The 15,437-nt window shown below is 41.8% G+C and overlaps 1 protein-coding gene across 20 annotated transcripts in view; it reads left to right on the top strand.

Annotated features, from left to right (window-relative positions):
* Window positions 1-15,437, top strand: part of rims1b (regulating synaptic membrane exocytosis 1b) — a 94,452-nt gene that overhangs the window by 61,497 nt on the left and 17,518 nt on the right. For 5 of the 20 annotated variants that reach the window (XM_080302649.1, XM_080302647.1, XM_080302645.1 and 2 more), the window contains 11 exons: window positions 2,353-2,469; window positions 4,584-4,646; window positions 5,041-5,118; window positions 7,422-7,541; window positions 8,300-8,383; window positions 9,465-9,542; window positions 9,975-10,040; window positions 11,025-11,138; window positions 11,551-11,657; window positions 15,024-15,127; window positions 15,259-15,419. In XM_080302649.1, coding sequence (XP_080158775.1) covers window positions 2,353-2,469; window positions 4,584-4,646; window positions 5,041-5,118; window positions 7,422-7,541; window positions 8,300-8,383; window positions 9,465-9,542; window positions 9,975-10,040; window positions 11,025-11,138; window positions 11,551-11,657; window positions 15,024-15,127; window positions 15,259-15,419 — 1,092 coding nt within the window. Of the gene's footprint in view, window positions 1-2,352; window positions 2,470-4,583; window positions 4,647-5,040; window positions 5,119-7,421; window positions 7,542-8,299; window positions 8,384-9,464; window positions 9,543-9,974; window positions 10,041-11,024; window positions 11,232-11,550; window positions 11,658-15,023; window positions 15,128-15,258; window positions 15,420-15,437 lie in introns of all 20 variants that reach the window. The other 15 variants (XM_080302644.1, XM_080302650.1, XM_080302643.1 and 12 more) reach the window with 8 other exon arrangements.

Genomic DNA, 15,437 nt, shown 5'->3' with positions numbered 1-15,437 from the left:
GGAAATGAAAAGTTCACGCCTGGTAAAAGTGATGGGGGATTTAAAATATGGAAAAATAAAGGCATTCAAAAAATTAAAGACCTATATGCAGATGGCATACTGCTCACATTTGATCAGTTGTGTAAAAAATATTTAATACCCCCAAAGCATTTTTTTAAATATTTACAATTGAAAAACTATTTGTCATCAAAACTGCAAAGGATTGCTGAACTTCCACCATTGACGAAAATAGAGGAGGTATGTGTTAAGAATACAAAAGGGAAAGGTTTTCTCTCTATATATTATAATTTACTGATGCTTTCCTCCAAAGACTCAGCAGCAGATAAACTGGATGCTTGGAGAAGGGAGATCCAAGAGGACATAGATGAAAATGACTGGAACCAGGCTTGCTTAAAAGCACAAAAACAAACAATAAACACACGCTTTAAACTACTGCAATATAAATGGCTCATGAGAACCTATATAACACCTGTCAAGCTTCATCATATGTCCAATGATATTCCGGACATCTGTACTAAATGTCTAGTTGAAAAAGGAACTCTTCTTCATTGTCTATGGGAGTGTCCTAAAATCCAGGACTTTTGGAAAGATGTTATCAAATATCTGTCTGAAGTGTTTAAGGTAAAAATCCCTTTAATAGGAAAACTCTGTGTACTTGGAATATATCCAAGGGAATTTAAGCAATCGGGGAAAAAAACTAAATTACTGGACTACGGACTACTTCAAGCCAGAAGAGCCATTGCGCTATGTTGGAAGAGTATGGATGCTCCCTCCATGGGACTCTGGAAGAAGGAAATTGCAATCTCTCTAGGCCTGGAAAGACTGACATATATTGCCAAGGGCAAACAATGGGACTTTGTGAATATGTGGAAGCCATATATGACTATTTTAGGGAGTGGAGGTGAAGGACATTTATGAACAAAAAGGAAAAGAAGAAGGACAGGAGGGGAGAATCTTGTCTATCCTAACCCATTGTATTTTTGTATTGCTGTGAGAACTATGCTCATTTCTACATTTGAATGTGATGTAGGCAGGTTTGATGTATGGATGGATGTGTGAATGTGAGGGTGTTCAACATTTGTTTGTATTGTACTATAAAAAATTTCAATAAAAATATATGGGAAAAAGAGTAGATCGTATTCACCATTCTGACAGATCCCATCCCAGTTTGGGGAATATTTAATGAATTTACTTCTTTGGAGACCCACATATGGATGCTTTTGATGATGCTGTCTATATATTTCAATAATTGGAACAGCTGGAAGAGACAAACCACCTCAGCTCTTGTTAACATTTCATTAACCCAGGGAGAAGCTGGCAGTGCAGCAGAAGTTCAAATCTAAAATGTTTGATTGAGTGCCGGGTCTCCACAACATGGGTCACATTTCATGGGTGGTTGATCTGGAGATTTTTTCTGCTTTTTTCCCACAATAATAAAAGTTGTACATCAGTGTCTAATCACACTGTCTTTGAACTTGGGTAATGTATCCTCTCTCCAGGAAAACGTCCAGGAAAACACATAAAACTAAAACTATAAAGCAGCAGAGAGCTAAATATAACCAATGCAGAATACGGAAGCATAAAACAATAATCAACAAAAATAATAAAAAATGTAAAACTACAAAACCCCAAAACATGCCAAACTCAAACCTCTGGGTCCAAGACTCAGGGACCTTAACTGATACGCTAAACAAATCTGTAAACCAGAAAACACCACAACAGAGCACAGCTGACAGAAAATCATTAGCTGTGTAAATTCCTGAGTTAATGTATTTATTTCCCTTTGCACGCTCAGGCTGCAGCTCATCTCAAATGTCAAATCGACATCTTAGAGCTCTGAAACTTCAAACTTTTAGCTATTCGGTGCGCTCAGCTCTGATACTGTCCCGAAGCCAAACGAAGAGTGACAAATCACTTGTGTGTGAAAGGATCTTTACTCATTGAATTTTTGGTGATAAATAACCAACAAATGGACTGATTGACTTTGTAATGTGCCCTAATCGCTCTTCTAGCTTGTGTTCAGCACAGCAGTTGCCATGGTGATCTAGCCAGGTTAAAAGGCATCCACCTTCCTGGTACTGAAAACTCTGACTTTAGGCTCAACATGCCCGAACAACACATTAATCTTGCTTTGCAGTGCAGGCAGCATTTACCTAGAACGTTTCAATCTCACTTCTTACCCCTGCTCATCGTGTCTCTACATCAAATCTTCAGTCAGATCTCAGTAAAGCGAGAATAAACATGATAAAGTCACAACTTTACAGTTATTTCATTTTATCGTATTTTCTTTCTTTTAATGACTGCACTCATTTTCACATTACATATAGAAATGACATGTTTTCTCATCATCAGGAGTTTGGATGAGATCCACCAGAACCGCCACCACTCCCACTCCCCCTCCCATTACCACGAGCCCCACTTGGAGCACCAACGCTCAGGTGACTCGGACTACGAGTACTCTGAGGACAGGTAACCTGCTGTTGGAATCTCCTGGGATCTTCAGGATGAGGGGCGGGGCAGTGAAAATCTCTTCTAGTTGACTTTTTTACTTGTAATAAAAGAAAGATTGACATGTGTCAGATCAATGGTTGATTCTCTAACAGCGAAACTGGCCATCATCAAACATGAACTTCTGGGGCTTTGACACAATTATATATATTTCTCAAAGGCTGATTATTGTTTTTGTTTATGTGTGTGTAATGTGATCTTGCCAAACTATTTTCTACTAATACTACTAACAGAGTGAAACTACCCATATGGAAAAGAAATAGAAAAAGAACTTGTGGTAAATGTTGAAGTTTTATGTGTATTTTAAAGTTTCGGGTTCCTTCACACAGAACATGGCATGTGCTGCACTTGCATCTGTAAGAATACTGGACCTCTGTTCTTCTTTGCATTAATTAAAAAGATTTGTTAGATATGTAGAGCAACAGAAAGGAACACTTAGGAAGTCTAAGCTGTGTTTACACATATTGTACGTCCACTCGACTGTTAAAACACACCCGTGTACTGCTGGTGCCGTGGTTCTGGGTTAGAGTTATGTACAAATAATTTCTTTATTTTCTCAGTTTTTACACTGATTCAAGTTTTACTTCCTGCTGTATCGCACGCACAGCACTGGTATTTGACTTCTGAGTCGCCAGATTGTGTCTTTCATGGTCAGATGGTCTTTTTGCTGTGAAGCAGTTTCTGGGAATCCTCGTGTGCATCTTGGGTTTCCTTGCATGTGGAGGTGTTTATGAACAACTTGGGTTTTTGGAGAGTTTCTTTTTTTTCCTTCCTCTTCTTAGAATTTTTTGCCCCACATGATGCAAATTTAGGATTAAGGATTTGGATTTGGGCAGATTCCACCACTTTGCTCTGTGTATAATTGAGTGAATTAGATGCTGGATGCTTTAGTTTCAGATTACAGCAGTGCAGTTATTGTCTCCTTTATATCTTTAAATCTGTTTACTCATAAAAGTGGCCTTTTTTGCAGTTTCTTCATGCAATATAATTGTAGGAAATTAAATCAAGTGCACATTAAATGTGTGCGAGTGTGGCTGTTTACATAGACAGTTATTTACACCGAATAGTCTCACGCTGATCGCGGCAAATTGTGAAAATACAACAACAACAAACGTTGTTGAGCCTTTTACGACACGTAATACTAAACTCTTCTAAGCTAAAGAGAATTTAACAGAACACGTGACAGCCCTGCTTGATAAGAACATGCCGCTGTTTCTGCCGCTGTGCTGACGATGTATTCAAACCATGCAGAGCATGAGCAGAGCAATGCTGTGCAAAAAGTTGCTGCAGTTCAGGAACGAACCTCAGTGAACAGGAATCAAGCTTATTCAAGCAAAGACACAGATTATTTTAGTTTCCACAAATACATCAACAGTGTCAACAGTGCATCTGAAAGGAAATGACACACTGTCACGTGTGGAGAGGAAGCAGCTGGTCGCTGTGCTTCGTGCCTCGTCACAATGGCGGCTGCCATACTATGTGCTGCTGCTGTTGATGATAATGACTCACAGAAACGTATTTTACTACAGTCCAAACACATAAAATGTAAAACTGCATTTATGTTTGCACAACCTTGCACCAAAAACATGATGGAAATTTCCATTTCGGAGCTGCAGACTCCAGATTCATTCTGAACGATCTCACCAGCGCCCATGTGAAACCTGCCCACAGAGTGGGAGTTGGTCAGTGTTTTATTCTTCCTACTGCAGCCAGTGAATGTGGACGGTGTAGAGCTTTTCTACTGTTAAGCCATCATAGACAGTGCACAGCCCCCTTTTCATTGCAGATGCACTTTTGGACTCAAAATAGAAAGTGCACACTGTAGTGGCGTTGCATGCCACTTTCTTAAGAGTTGTATGTAAAACATGAACATTTACTACAGGAGTGTATGCACAGGTTTATTCTAAGTCTTTTCCATATGGGATTCTCTGCTGTTGAACGGAGACTTGATTGAAATCTCAGAATTATGATTTCCTGGTTTCTGTCATTCATAACTTCACTTTACCTGTCTGAGTTGCCATCCTCTTCTTTTGTGTTGTTTTTCATTTGTTCACCCATCGTCATGCCAATGACAGTGAGGTCCTGGAGATGCACAGGTCTATCCGGGGCGGGAGTGCCGAGTGCCTGCACACAAACAGGTAAAAAGAAAAAGAGTAGCTGTCATCATTTCCATTTTCACTATACTTTAACAACTCCATCTTAACTCTTAAAGTTGGCCTTTTTAATGCAAAAGGAACATGCTGGTTATGGTTGTGTCTGTTATTTCTGCTTTTCTGCACATGCATGAAGACAAAAGTGTGACGAGTAGTTGTAGCACACATAAATTCAACTGTCTCATAACAGTGTATGCGGGGATTTGAGCCCCGCTCGGCACCTGACCTCAAAGAAGGCAAAGCTTTGTGAATAATTTCTTTTATTTCGTTTTTTTTTTTTTGCCTTGGATGTCTTCTCTACATAACAGCAGTTATGGATTGTCTTTCCACTTTTTTTCTTGTCTTCCTTTACGTGCATGACCTCCGCTCATACAACCAGGAGCATAGGTAGATACAGCAACACCCTCCCCCCCAAAATGCCCCTGTTAGTAAACGGTATCCATAAAGACATTTACAGGTAAGCTTTTAGCATTAAAGGCAGTCCTGCAAACCCTTCTCTGTGCCTGTCCAGCTTTCCCAGACTCATTTGTGGAGTTGGTGGGCCATTTATTCGTGGCAGTGATCTCTCAATGCAATAAATGCCCATATGTCTCCCAGGCCGCTGTGCTGATTGTGCGTGCTGTGGTCGGAGTGTGTGCCAAGTTGCTTTGTCATGGTGCCGCTTCAGTGAGATGTGTTGCTTTCCCATCTGCATTACACAATCTTTTACATGAGCACACTGCTAATCTTACACGTGTAGCCCATCAACTACAAATCATAAAAGAAACACAATTGGAGTAATTGCAGTTTCTAGTAATGCTGCGTGTGAGGGTCTAGCAGAGCTCACCTACTCTGCACACTTTGCACGGGCAGTTCACCTGAACCAAACAGTGAGTCTGGAGATATTCATGTGTGAAAACAGCTTGGGCTGACCAACGGGTGACCAAAACTTTTAGGGCCAAGGATCCATTTAGGGACACAAAAGCATGATTGTAACACCAGTTTAGCTATTTGCGACTTCCCCTTACTCGATGGTTTGGACGGACTGCAGAAACAAACTGAACTTGCTAAACTTTTAATTACTGTTGTTACTTTTATTTAACCAAGAAAGGAAACTCTCGAGATTAACACTCTTTTGCTAGAGTGTCCTAGACCAAGACAGGCAGCATTAATCCGTCTACTTTTTGGATGGATGGAGAAACTGAAGCTCCCAAAGAAAACCCACTTAAATTCTACACAGAAAGTCCCGTCCTGGGTTCGACCCCTTTTACTGCGAGGTAACAGTGCAGACCACTGAACATTTAAACAGCATTTTAACTCGATTTCTGTCTTCCTCCATGCTAATTAGAGCGCTGGCATGCTGTTGACATTGTAAGCACTGGCATTAGCATTTAGTTTAAAAGTGCTGTGGCTAAATGAAGCCGAGATGGGCTGTTAGCCTGTCTGTAGACCCTTAGGAGGCTTACAAACAAAAGAAAGTAGAAATGTGGAGAATGGAGATTGCTTAATGTTAAGAACTTTCACAACTTGTAGTAATCTTATGCAAAACCATTGTTTGCCTCACAAAGTGTCCGCTTACCAGGTTAAACTTGGGGGCAGTGCCATTTAAGTGCGTACTAGCAAGGGCTTGTTGCCTGTTGTGTATTAGTATGAAGGGTTGCTCATAATGTCCACTAGTGACCAACTTTAACTAAAGAGCAGAACAAGTGGTTTTAGTCTTATTTAAAGGAACCTGATGTTTGTCTCCATCGAGTCTCATGAAAAAACCTGAGTGATGTGAACAGCTGTAGCTTGGCTTGGGTTGAAGTTCCCAGAGTACCCTGATGATGACTGCTGGTTAAATGAAACCTGAGGATGCTTTGCAGCTGATGGGCTAAAACACACGAAGTAACATCATTTTTCAGATGCTGATGATGGAATCAGAGAGTGTATGTATGTAGTATCTGCTTACTTTCCCTTTTTCCTGCTTCTGACTGCTTTCACAGAACAGTAAACGCTCGTATATTTTTTGAAATATGCTATTTCAGTTTCTTTCCAAAATTTAAAAGCTAAAATGTATTCCACTCTGTATAACTTGGTGTAGCTTAGCCCCAAAAGTTTGAAAAACAGGGGGGAAGCATTCAAAAATCCTCACTTACAATCTGAGTGCAGCAAAGATGGTAGTAAAGGTATAGCTCTTTAAGCAGATTCATTACAGTTGATTGGGGACATGCCCAGGTAACCAGTGCGGGGGAAATAGTGAGACTTGCTTCATGAAGGTCTTTGGGGGACACGATGGGTTTTATGTGGACATTTCATGTAGGAGCAGTTCCCTCCATTTTTGTCTGTTCTGCTCTGATAACAGCGCGTACATCCTATAGATCTGCTGCAGCTCGGTTTCCTCGCCACATGTCGCCTCTGTAGCTTTAGATTGTGTTACGTAATTGGTGTTACATGTAATCTTCCTGTACGTATGTGTGCGGGGCCAATCCACCAGAGAACAATCTCTACACTCGGCTCTCTGAAGTCACAGACTGCATGTAGCTCATCTCGTGGGCACGATGCTGCAGGAAGCCTTTTAATCGAGCTGTTACATAAGCTGTGGACAGGATGCATTAAAGCTACCCTGCTTTATGTTGCCATGTAAATGTTCTACTTCATTTGTTAATTTCATGTTGTTTCCCCTTCCTGCACTTATTTGGCTTGTTTCTCTCAGTTGTGTGTGTCATTTTTGTTTTCCTTTGCCTCTCTTTGCATGCGGGTCTTTCCCCACCCACTGTGGGCGGGGTTTCTGGCACACAGCTCCACCCTCCCCGCATGCCTAAAGAGCAAGCCGCCCCACAGGCAGGAGGGGGGCAGCGCCTTGCCTCGTAGCATCCTCACACACCGTGTGCTCAGGTTCACTGATGAGGTCACGGTTAGGTAAGAACACACCCACTTCACATGTCCTCCCACCATTGGTCCTCTTGCCACCCAGAACTGCTTCTTTTTCCCTTTGGAGCGTGTGCTGGTAAAAGCAGGGTGTTACTCTTAAGCTCTTGTTGCCGCCCGTGTCAGGCGTTTGGCCTCAAAGCGTCGTGTGCGACGTCATGCGATGGCAACGAGCCGGCCATCTGTTGATAGTAGCTGTTGTCAGCAGCATGATGTGACACAGCACAGACATGCAGCGGAGCTCTGCTCTCCTCGCTCACTCCCAGACACACGAATCGTCCCTTCTCCCATGTAGACCTGGTTCCCATGACAACCTCCCATCTGAGTGGTCTCACTCTGCGAGGCCGCGAGGAGTGACTGGCGGTGATAAATGGAAACACAGCATCAGAGCCATTACCGTTTTAATGCGCTGTCTCATGGCCTCCCTTCTTCTCTCTTTGTCTCTCACTTCTTGTTACCTTTCTTCTGATTTTCTCTGGATTTTCTTTGTCCCTCTTTCTCTTATCAACCCTCCCTTTTTTTACTTGCTCGCCTCATCCTTTCTCCTTCTCCCTCTGTGGTGGTCTCCCATCTTCACTCTTTGCCTTATTTTGTTATCTTTCTTTTGACTATTTCTGCTGTATCTCTTGTTCCCCTTCCCACTCATCATCCTTCTGTTGTCAACATCTTCATCACCTCGCCTCCTCCTCGCATCCTCTGTCCCTGTGCATCTCTGTTTCTCTCTCTGCTGCCCTGTTGTGGCGGTGCAGTGACCTGCAGCCGTCGTTGGACAGAGTGAGGAGCGCCAGCACCACGTGTCTGAGACCAGACTTTCACTCTACTGACAGAGACAGGTATCAGAAGAACATGCACACCATCACCTCTATCTGCACTCTTTTTCTGATGGAGTCATTCAACTTTTTGGGTGTTAGGATGCTGCATGTCTCCACTTCCCTTCACATCATGTGCCCCTTTCATACATGAGTAAATTTGCCATTATACACCCTCATTTAAAAAAAATAACCCAACTCAAACTATCTAGTTGTTTGCATATCTCAGTTCGTTTAACCTCCAAGACAGATGAAGGAGTTAAACAGGAACAGATAAGATTATAAACCACAAAGGTCCCAGCAAGCGTAACTGAGTGCAGCTTCTCTCAGATATTATTTACAGATATGCTTATTCAGTTTCTTCCCAAGAGTCATATACTAAGATTGATTCCACCCTGCAGTCAGTAAACAGAAAAAATGGCAACATGGATACTGTGCATTTATTATTTATTTATTTGCAAATAATAAGGTGAGGATAAGGAGAGAGATCGGCCAGTAAATCAACAGCTTCACCTTCACACTCATCCCTTTCTGTACGTCTCTACCTGAGCCAGTAATCCACCGTTTCCCATTGGAGAATCCTGGCCTCAGACTTGGCGATGCTATTTCTTATCCCAGCTTCTTCAAACACAGCTGCAAACTGCCCCATTGTAAGCTGGAAATCCATTGAGCAGGTCCACATAGCCGCAAAAAGCAGAATCACAAAAAGCTGACAATCGCTGTCATCTTCACTGCACATAGAAATTCTGTCCGCACCGATTATCATGAGCCCTGGTGGAGTCTGATTGCTGGTATAACTGCTGACCGAGCTCTTGTTAGGAACATATAGGGATGTAACAGCTGGTGACACCATGTTTGATCCTCTGTAGTCTGTGAGGAAGGTTTAATTTTACAGATGCAACAAAAACTGTGTTATTATAATTCTAGTTCTTCTGGTATTTTTACCACCGTGTCAGTTTGTTTGCTCACAGAAACGTGTCTCTGTGGAGCTTTTACCTGATGTTGTGCCATGAAGTTGAAAGCAGCCTTCACTGTCCCTTTCCTCACTAACAACCTCTCTCCCACTGGGATGCTCCTCCTCCCTCCCACCTTCCCACCCCTCCAGGTGTTCCAACTCTTTGCCCCGAACGACTCCCCCAAGCCCCAGGATCTTAGTAGAACATGTGGCCCCTGAGGAAGACAGGTACACCGGGTCCACCCCCCTGTGCCGACCCCTGACACGCTGCGGTTCTGCTTGCCTGCTCATACGTCCCTGAACTCTCACTTGAAAGCCTATCCTGTAGCCTGAAGCTTGTCCTGTAGTGATATGTACATCGTAGATCTTGTGATCAGCACCGCTTCCAACCCTTTTCCTGTAAATATTTGTTGTCTAAGGCTGTATAATCTCTCCTTTGTTGTGCTGCACCTGCTTCTCTCTTCTGAATTTCTTCACTTCTCTGGCTTGAAAGCACTTTTGCAGCTATGCAGCTTCCATAAACCAATAGAAAGACTGAGTTTGAACCTTTTTATAGTATTTCTTGCCCAGAGCTCAGTTGGGCCATTCTCTGCATCGCCATTTTCCACATCGTGTTTGTTTTTCTTCCTCTCTCTCTGTGGCCGCTGTGTGCCAACACAGGCAGTCTAACAGTTCTCCAGGTCCAAACTGTCCAAAGGGCAGCAGAAAAAGCCTGGAGGGGGACAGGTAAGCTCATTCATTCATTCATTTACCTGTGTTTCCACCTCATTACCCTAATCCCTTCCTTTTTCTCCAGAGGGATCATATTTAACCATCTGTTCCTTTTGGTCATGTGTGGAATTTTTTTTTCTTGTTCAAATCTAAGAAATCCTCAGAAAGACCTTAGATATAAACACATTGATCCATATTTGTGATTTGTTTTGTACAGTAAATGGAGCTTCGCTGACAAAAACTGGGTTTCTGTGTTTTATATGTTTGGAATTAAGCAAGAAAAAAAGCCTTTTTTTAATAATCGAGAAGCCAAACTGACTTTTTATTCTCTGTGCAAAGTTATGTTTGTCCAATCTTCCCTTCAGTGTTGTGTACTTGCACACCTCTGGATTGCTTCAGGCACACATCACAAAAAAGAGCCAAACTTTTCTCTCAAAGACCTTGCACAATGCACAAGTCAGGAAAATTCAAAAAACAGTGAACATGGTTCTGGCTCGGACCCTGCTGACTTCTCTGCTGAAGATAGAAGGCTATTTGGGAGGGTGTAGTTTGTTTGTTTTTTAATCATCTTAAACATTAAAGTACAGTCAGTTTGACCCAGAAGATGATGCTCTCCATCTAAACTCTACGGTGAAATTAGAGATCAGTGATCTGAAAATAGAGCTGAAGATAGAGGCAGTGCTGAAAGCGGTTCAGAGGTGCATGATGACACGGCCTTGAAGAACAAAACAGATAAATTTAACTCTGGTCAAGTTTTTGATTGTTTTCTTGTATTATATTAGGATTTTCTTTACATTTCATAATTGTAATATGTTAAGCCCCGCCTTCTGTAAGCTGACTTTTTCTGATTGGCTGCCCCTTTAGATTAAAAACAAAAAAAACTGCAGGTGGGCCGATTAGACCATGATTAATATGACCATCCACCACTGAAACAGACTGTTTGTGTTGTTTTGAGTTGCTATCTTTCTGTTTTTATTCCTTTTTATTTGCTGATGGCAGTCGCATCCAGCCCACCTCTATCCTGAGGGGCAGTAGAGGGAGAGGAGGCCCTCTGAGGCCCTTTGGCCAGACAGTCCTGTCAGGGTCTTGTCCTAACTCACCACGGCTGGACAGGTGCATGCTGTTGCCAGAGCCCCGCCTCCCCTCACCTGGTTTCCTCTCTGTTACACTGAGTGCACAGATACTACCTATATCAGCCATATCCCAGTATGATCTTTATGATATGTTGCTCACAAGTGATGTGATATTTTTATAAATTGTCTGTACATAAAGTATTTGAAGTATTTTGGGGATCTGTAGAAATACTCAGACACACTCGGTGAATCTTCCTTTGCTTCTCCTGCAGCTTCATTGATGATTCTGATCAGTTTCTCTCCTATCTTGACCTTTGACCTTTACCATTGACCCCAGTTTGTTGCTTCTGTGACTGAGTGTTGGGTCTCACTTGAATGAGAGATTAATCTCTTTATCATTATATGTATGTATAACTAATTTTCGCACCTCCTTGTGTGTTCATGTCCTGCAGAGCACACCCTTATGGCAGCCCGACTTCCCCAGCGGGGACTCCCTCATCAGGTCGCAGGGGCAGGCAGCTCCCTCAGCTCCCCGCTAAAAGCAGCAGTATAGAGCAAGGTGCGTTGTGTGTGGAGAAAAATTCATAAGAAAAAACATGTATCGCTACAGTTTGATAGTTGTAATCATTCGCATCAAACTGTTGTCAAAGTGAATAACTAAAAGGATTTTTAAATGCATCAGGTTTGTCCCATTACTGGACCAGTGACATCAGAACAACAGCCCTGCGCCGTCACCTCAGTGTGTATTATAGTGGCGTTTGTCAGATGTCTGCTTCACACCCTGAAATTTAGGAAAACACGCCCCTTCACAACAGTAACCGAGCTTATTGACAAATGAAAAGTGCATGAAGGCCAAAGCACACCTTGTATTGTTCTTTGACTGACAGCAGTTTTGATGAGTAGCACTTATTGACACCCTATGATTAGAACGGGCTAAAATTAGAGAGCCTTATAATAATGAGTAACTGTAGTGACTGAACCTGTTTTAAAATTCGGGATTGCAGCTCTACCAGCTTCAATGCTGCACCCTTAAAAGTTAAACCCTCTAATTATGGTCACATATTGTGTTTTATAGCCAGGTACTGGGACCTCCAGGTTGAAAAGGGTTAACAGCCTTTAAATTGTCAGTGCAGAGGAGTGCTGAGTAGATAAAACTCATATGCACTTATGTAGGCTGCGCTCATGTTTGACTCTATGCCCACAGCTTCAGTGCCTTTAAGGTTTTTTTGGCCTGAATTTTGTCTTTCATCTGTCGGATTAGGACGTTTAGCGTACAATAAATCTCTGTGTCCTTCTCACCAGGAGTGAGATTTGAAAATTACATGATGCCATTTGAAGGACTGTAAAAATGATCAACTGCAGTGTTGGGTCACTTCAAACAGCAGAACTGAAGCATGACAAATGGTCACTCTTTAACCCCTCAAGCCCGGCGCTATTAAATTTCACCTGAAAGACAATATCTCCAATTTCTGTCACCAACAGCAGCACAACAGTGAAGGATTAGGATGTGGAAATGCATATAATGAGTCTCCACATCACAATCACCAGGCTGGAGTGAAACGTTCAGCCACATTCATTTAAAAAAATCCTGTTTTAACAATTCGCAGCTGTAATTCTTCCAGATTTGACTCAGCAGGAAAAAAATTCAGTCATAGTTTAGTCAGTTGCACTGGCTCTTGTTGTTTGTGTTTTAATGACCTCTGGGGTCAAAAGGGTTAATTTATTTTTTAAACTCTCAAAAAAAGAGCCTGAAACACACAGTTCAGGACAACACAACAAACCTATCAAAAATCCCTGAAAGCAGTTCAGGAAGCTGTCAGCATAAAGTAAGTGCATCAAGATTTCTGTCTGCTCAGCACTCCTTTGATTGAAAAAAACAATATAAACAGTATGAAAACTGTGGAGTTTTCATACTGTTTAGAACTGTAGGTGTAGAGCAGAGTGTGCAGGGACAACACTGCACCGTTAATGAAACCGATTTAGCTATTACATGTAAGAGAGTTCATAAAGTCAGACTGAATGTGAAACTTTTATTTGCATTAACTGCTGAAGAAAAAATGTCTTTTTATGTCTGTTTGATATAATAATCAAATAGTGATTGTATAATTCAGTCAGTCTTATTTTAGTATTTTTGATCCACTTTCACTTGTTTTATTAACATTACTGCATTTCACTATTTATACAAACTCAACATTTCCTGGTGGTTTAAAATTAAAACCTTCACAGGGTTTCACTGGACTAAACATTACATGTCTTAAAAAGACTTTTATTTTGAAACATTTGTGGAAAACTCATACATTCAACTCATACCTTATTTCCTAAAAGGTAAAGATGTATTTAAAAATGATAAATTCTGTTATTTAACTAGAGAAAAGGTGGTTGCGAAAAAGTGAGTTGCGGACTTAAATACAGTATCAAACAATCAGCCTTTAATGGCGTCGATGCAGGAAATAGCAAAGTCTAAAATAATCCAGAGCATATGCCAAACAGAGCTACTGCAGGGAATAAGTTACCAGAAAACTCTAGAACGTCCTCAAGGACACAGAACGAGGATACAAACAGCAAAAAGGGACAACTGAACAAAGGACAAGGGGAGAGTGAGACAATATATTCATAGAAGGGTGAGTAAGAGTGGAGACACCTGGGAGACACAGCTAAACCAAACAAGCTAAAACCTACAAGTAATGTCAGGGACTAGAAAGAGAGAGCATATTTCCCCACATGTTGTCTTCACTTCTTTGGCTTCCTGTTAAATCCAGAATCAAATTTAAAAGGTCCCGTCTTATCTTAATGACCTTGTAGAACCATATCACCCTATTAGAGCACTTCGCTCTCACTCTGCAGGCCTACTTGTTGTTCCTAGAGTATTTAAAAGTAGAATGGGAGGCAGAGCCTTCAGTTTTCAGGCCCCTCTTCTGTGGAACCAGCTTCCAGTTTGGATTCAGGAGACAGACACTATCTCTACTTTTCCTTTTTTGATAAAGTATACAGATAAGGCTGAATCAGGTGACCCTGACTCCTCCTTTATGTGCACTGCAATAAGTGTAGGCGTTGGGGGATTCCCATGATGCACTGAGTGTTTCTTTTTCACTCACTGTGTTTTTATACACCTCTCTGCATTTAATTATGAGTTATTATTAATCTCTGGCTCTCTTCCACAGCTTGTCTTTATCCTGACCCACGACCATGACAGTATTATTCTTAAGTTTAATTTCTGCTGCATGAAATTAGCTAGATTTTAAGACTTTATCAGACTTTAAAACATCAGTCACTGTCTGGTAGATTTCTCAGCACTCACTTGCCTGCTGATGGCGCCAAGAGTCTTAGTATATTTCCAAATTCTCTCAAGTGGCTCTTTTTCCAAAGAGCTCCGGGTTGTTGGTGTTCTCACAGTTGTGGCGTTTAGGAATATGCGCTCAGGTGGGAATTTATATTTTTTGTGCAACTCTAAAATGTAAAATAAGTTTAACAGCTGTTTGATTGAAAGCATTAACTTCAGGGAATTTGGTTTTAGTCCCTCTAAAACTTTAGCCTATGTCAGTTTTCCTCACTTTCCAGTGCTATTACAGTATATGTGTGTCCTTCTGGTTCACATTCACTGGTTTTCTCTGCAAAGATAAATTTTTAAACACTAAAGTAGGATTTCACCTAACCATAAATCCAAATCCGGCATTCCCAGAAGACCTGGATTGGAATTTGAAATTTATACTTTTTCAGTGCAGATCTAAAGTGTCTTTGAGTCTTCCTGATGGAGTTTCCAGTGCACATAATGCTCCACCTAGTGTCAGAACCCATGTCCTGCATCCACAGGAAACACTATCCAATTAAAACACGTGTATTTTATTTTTCTTCATGGGTTTTGCTTTTTTCTCAGTGACATGCTTTTATCCATATCCTTTGTCTTTTTAAAAATGTTGTGCCTCAGCCCTCGCAGTGGAGGAGCGAGCCCGACAGCTGCAGATGAAAGTACATTCCTACCGGCCTTCAGCCTCCCATGACCCTGAGACAAACCTCAAGACCAAACGGGAGGTGAGTGTTTGTATTCGCTGCTCACCTCTTCCTTCTGGACTTTATAAACAATGTATTTGTTATTTATTCGTCCTCAGTTTGAACAAATGTACTGAGCTTCCCACCCTCCTTCACTTTACCTCCATCTTTAGATGTATGCAGAACAGAGGCGCAGCAGCGACAACATGTCGGCCAGATCTTCAGACAGCGATATGAGCGACGTGTCGGCGATCTCCCGTGCCAGCAGTGCCTCCCGCCTCAGTAGCACCAGCTACATGTCTATCCAATCAGAACGGCCCGGGGGACGACTCAGGTCAGTTGTGACTGTAAA

This window comes from Astatotilapia calliptera, chromosome 6 (genome assembly GCF_964374335.1).
Source record: "Astatotilapia calliptera chromosome 6, fAstCal68.1, whole genome shotgun sequence".
Taxonomy (NCBI): Eukaryota; Metazoa; Chordata; class Actinopteri; order Cichliformes; family Cichlidae; genus Astatotilapia; species Astatotilapia calliptera.
Note: the sequence above shows the minus strand (reverse complement) of the source record. Positions and strands in the feature narration are given on the sequence as shown.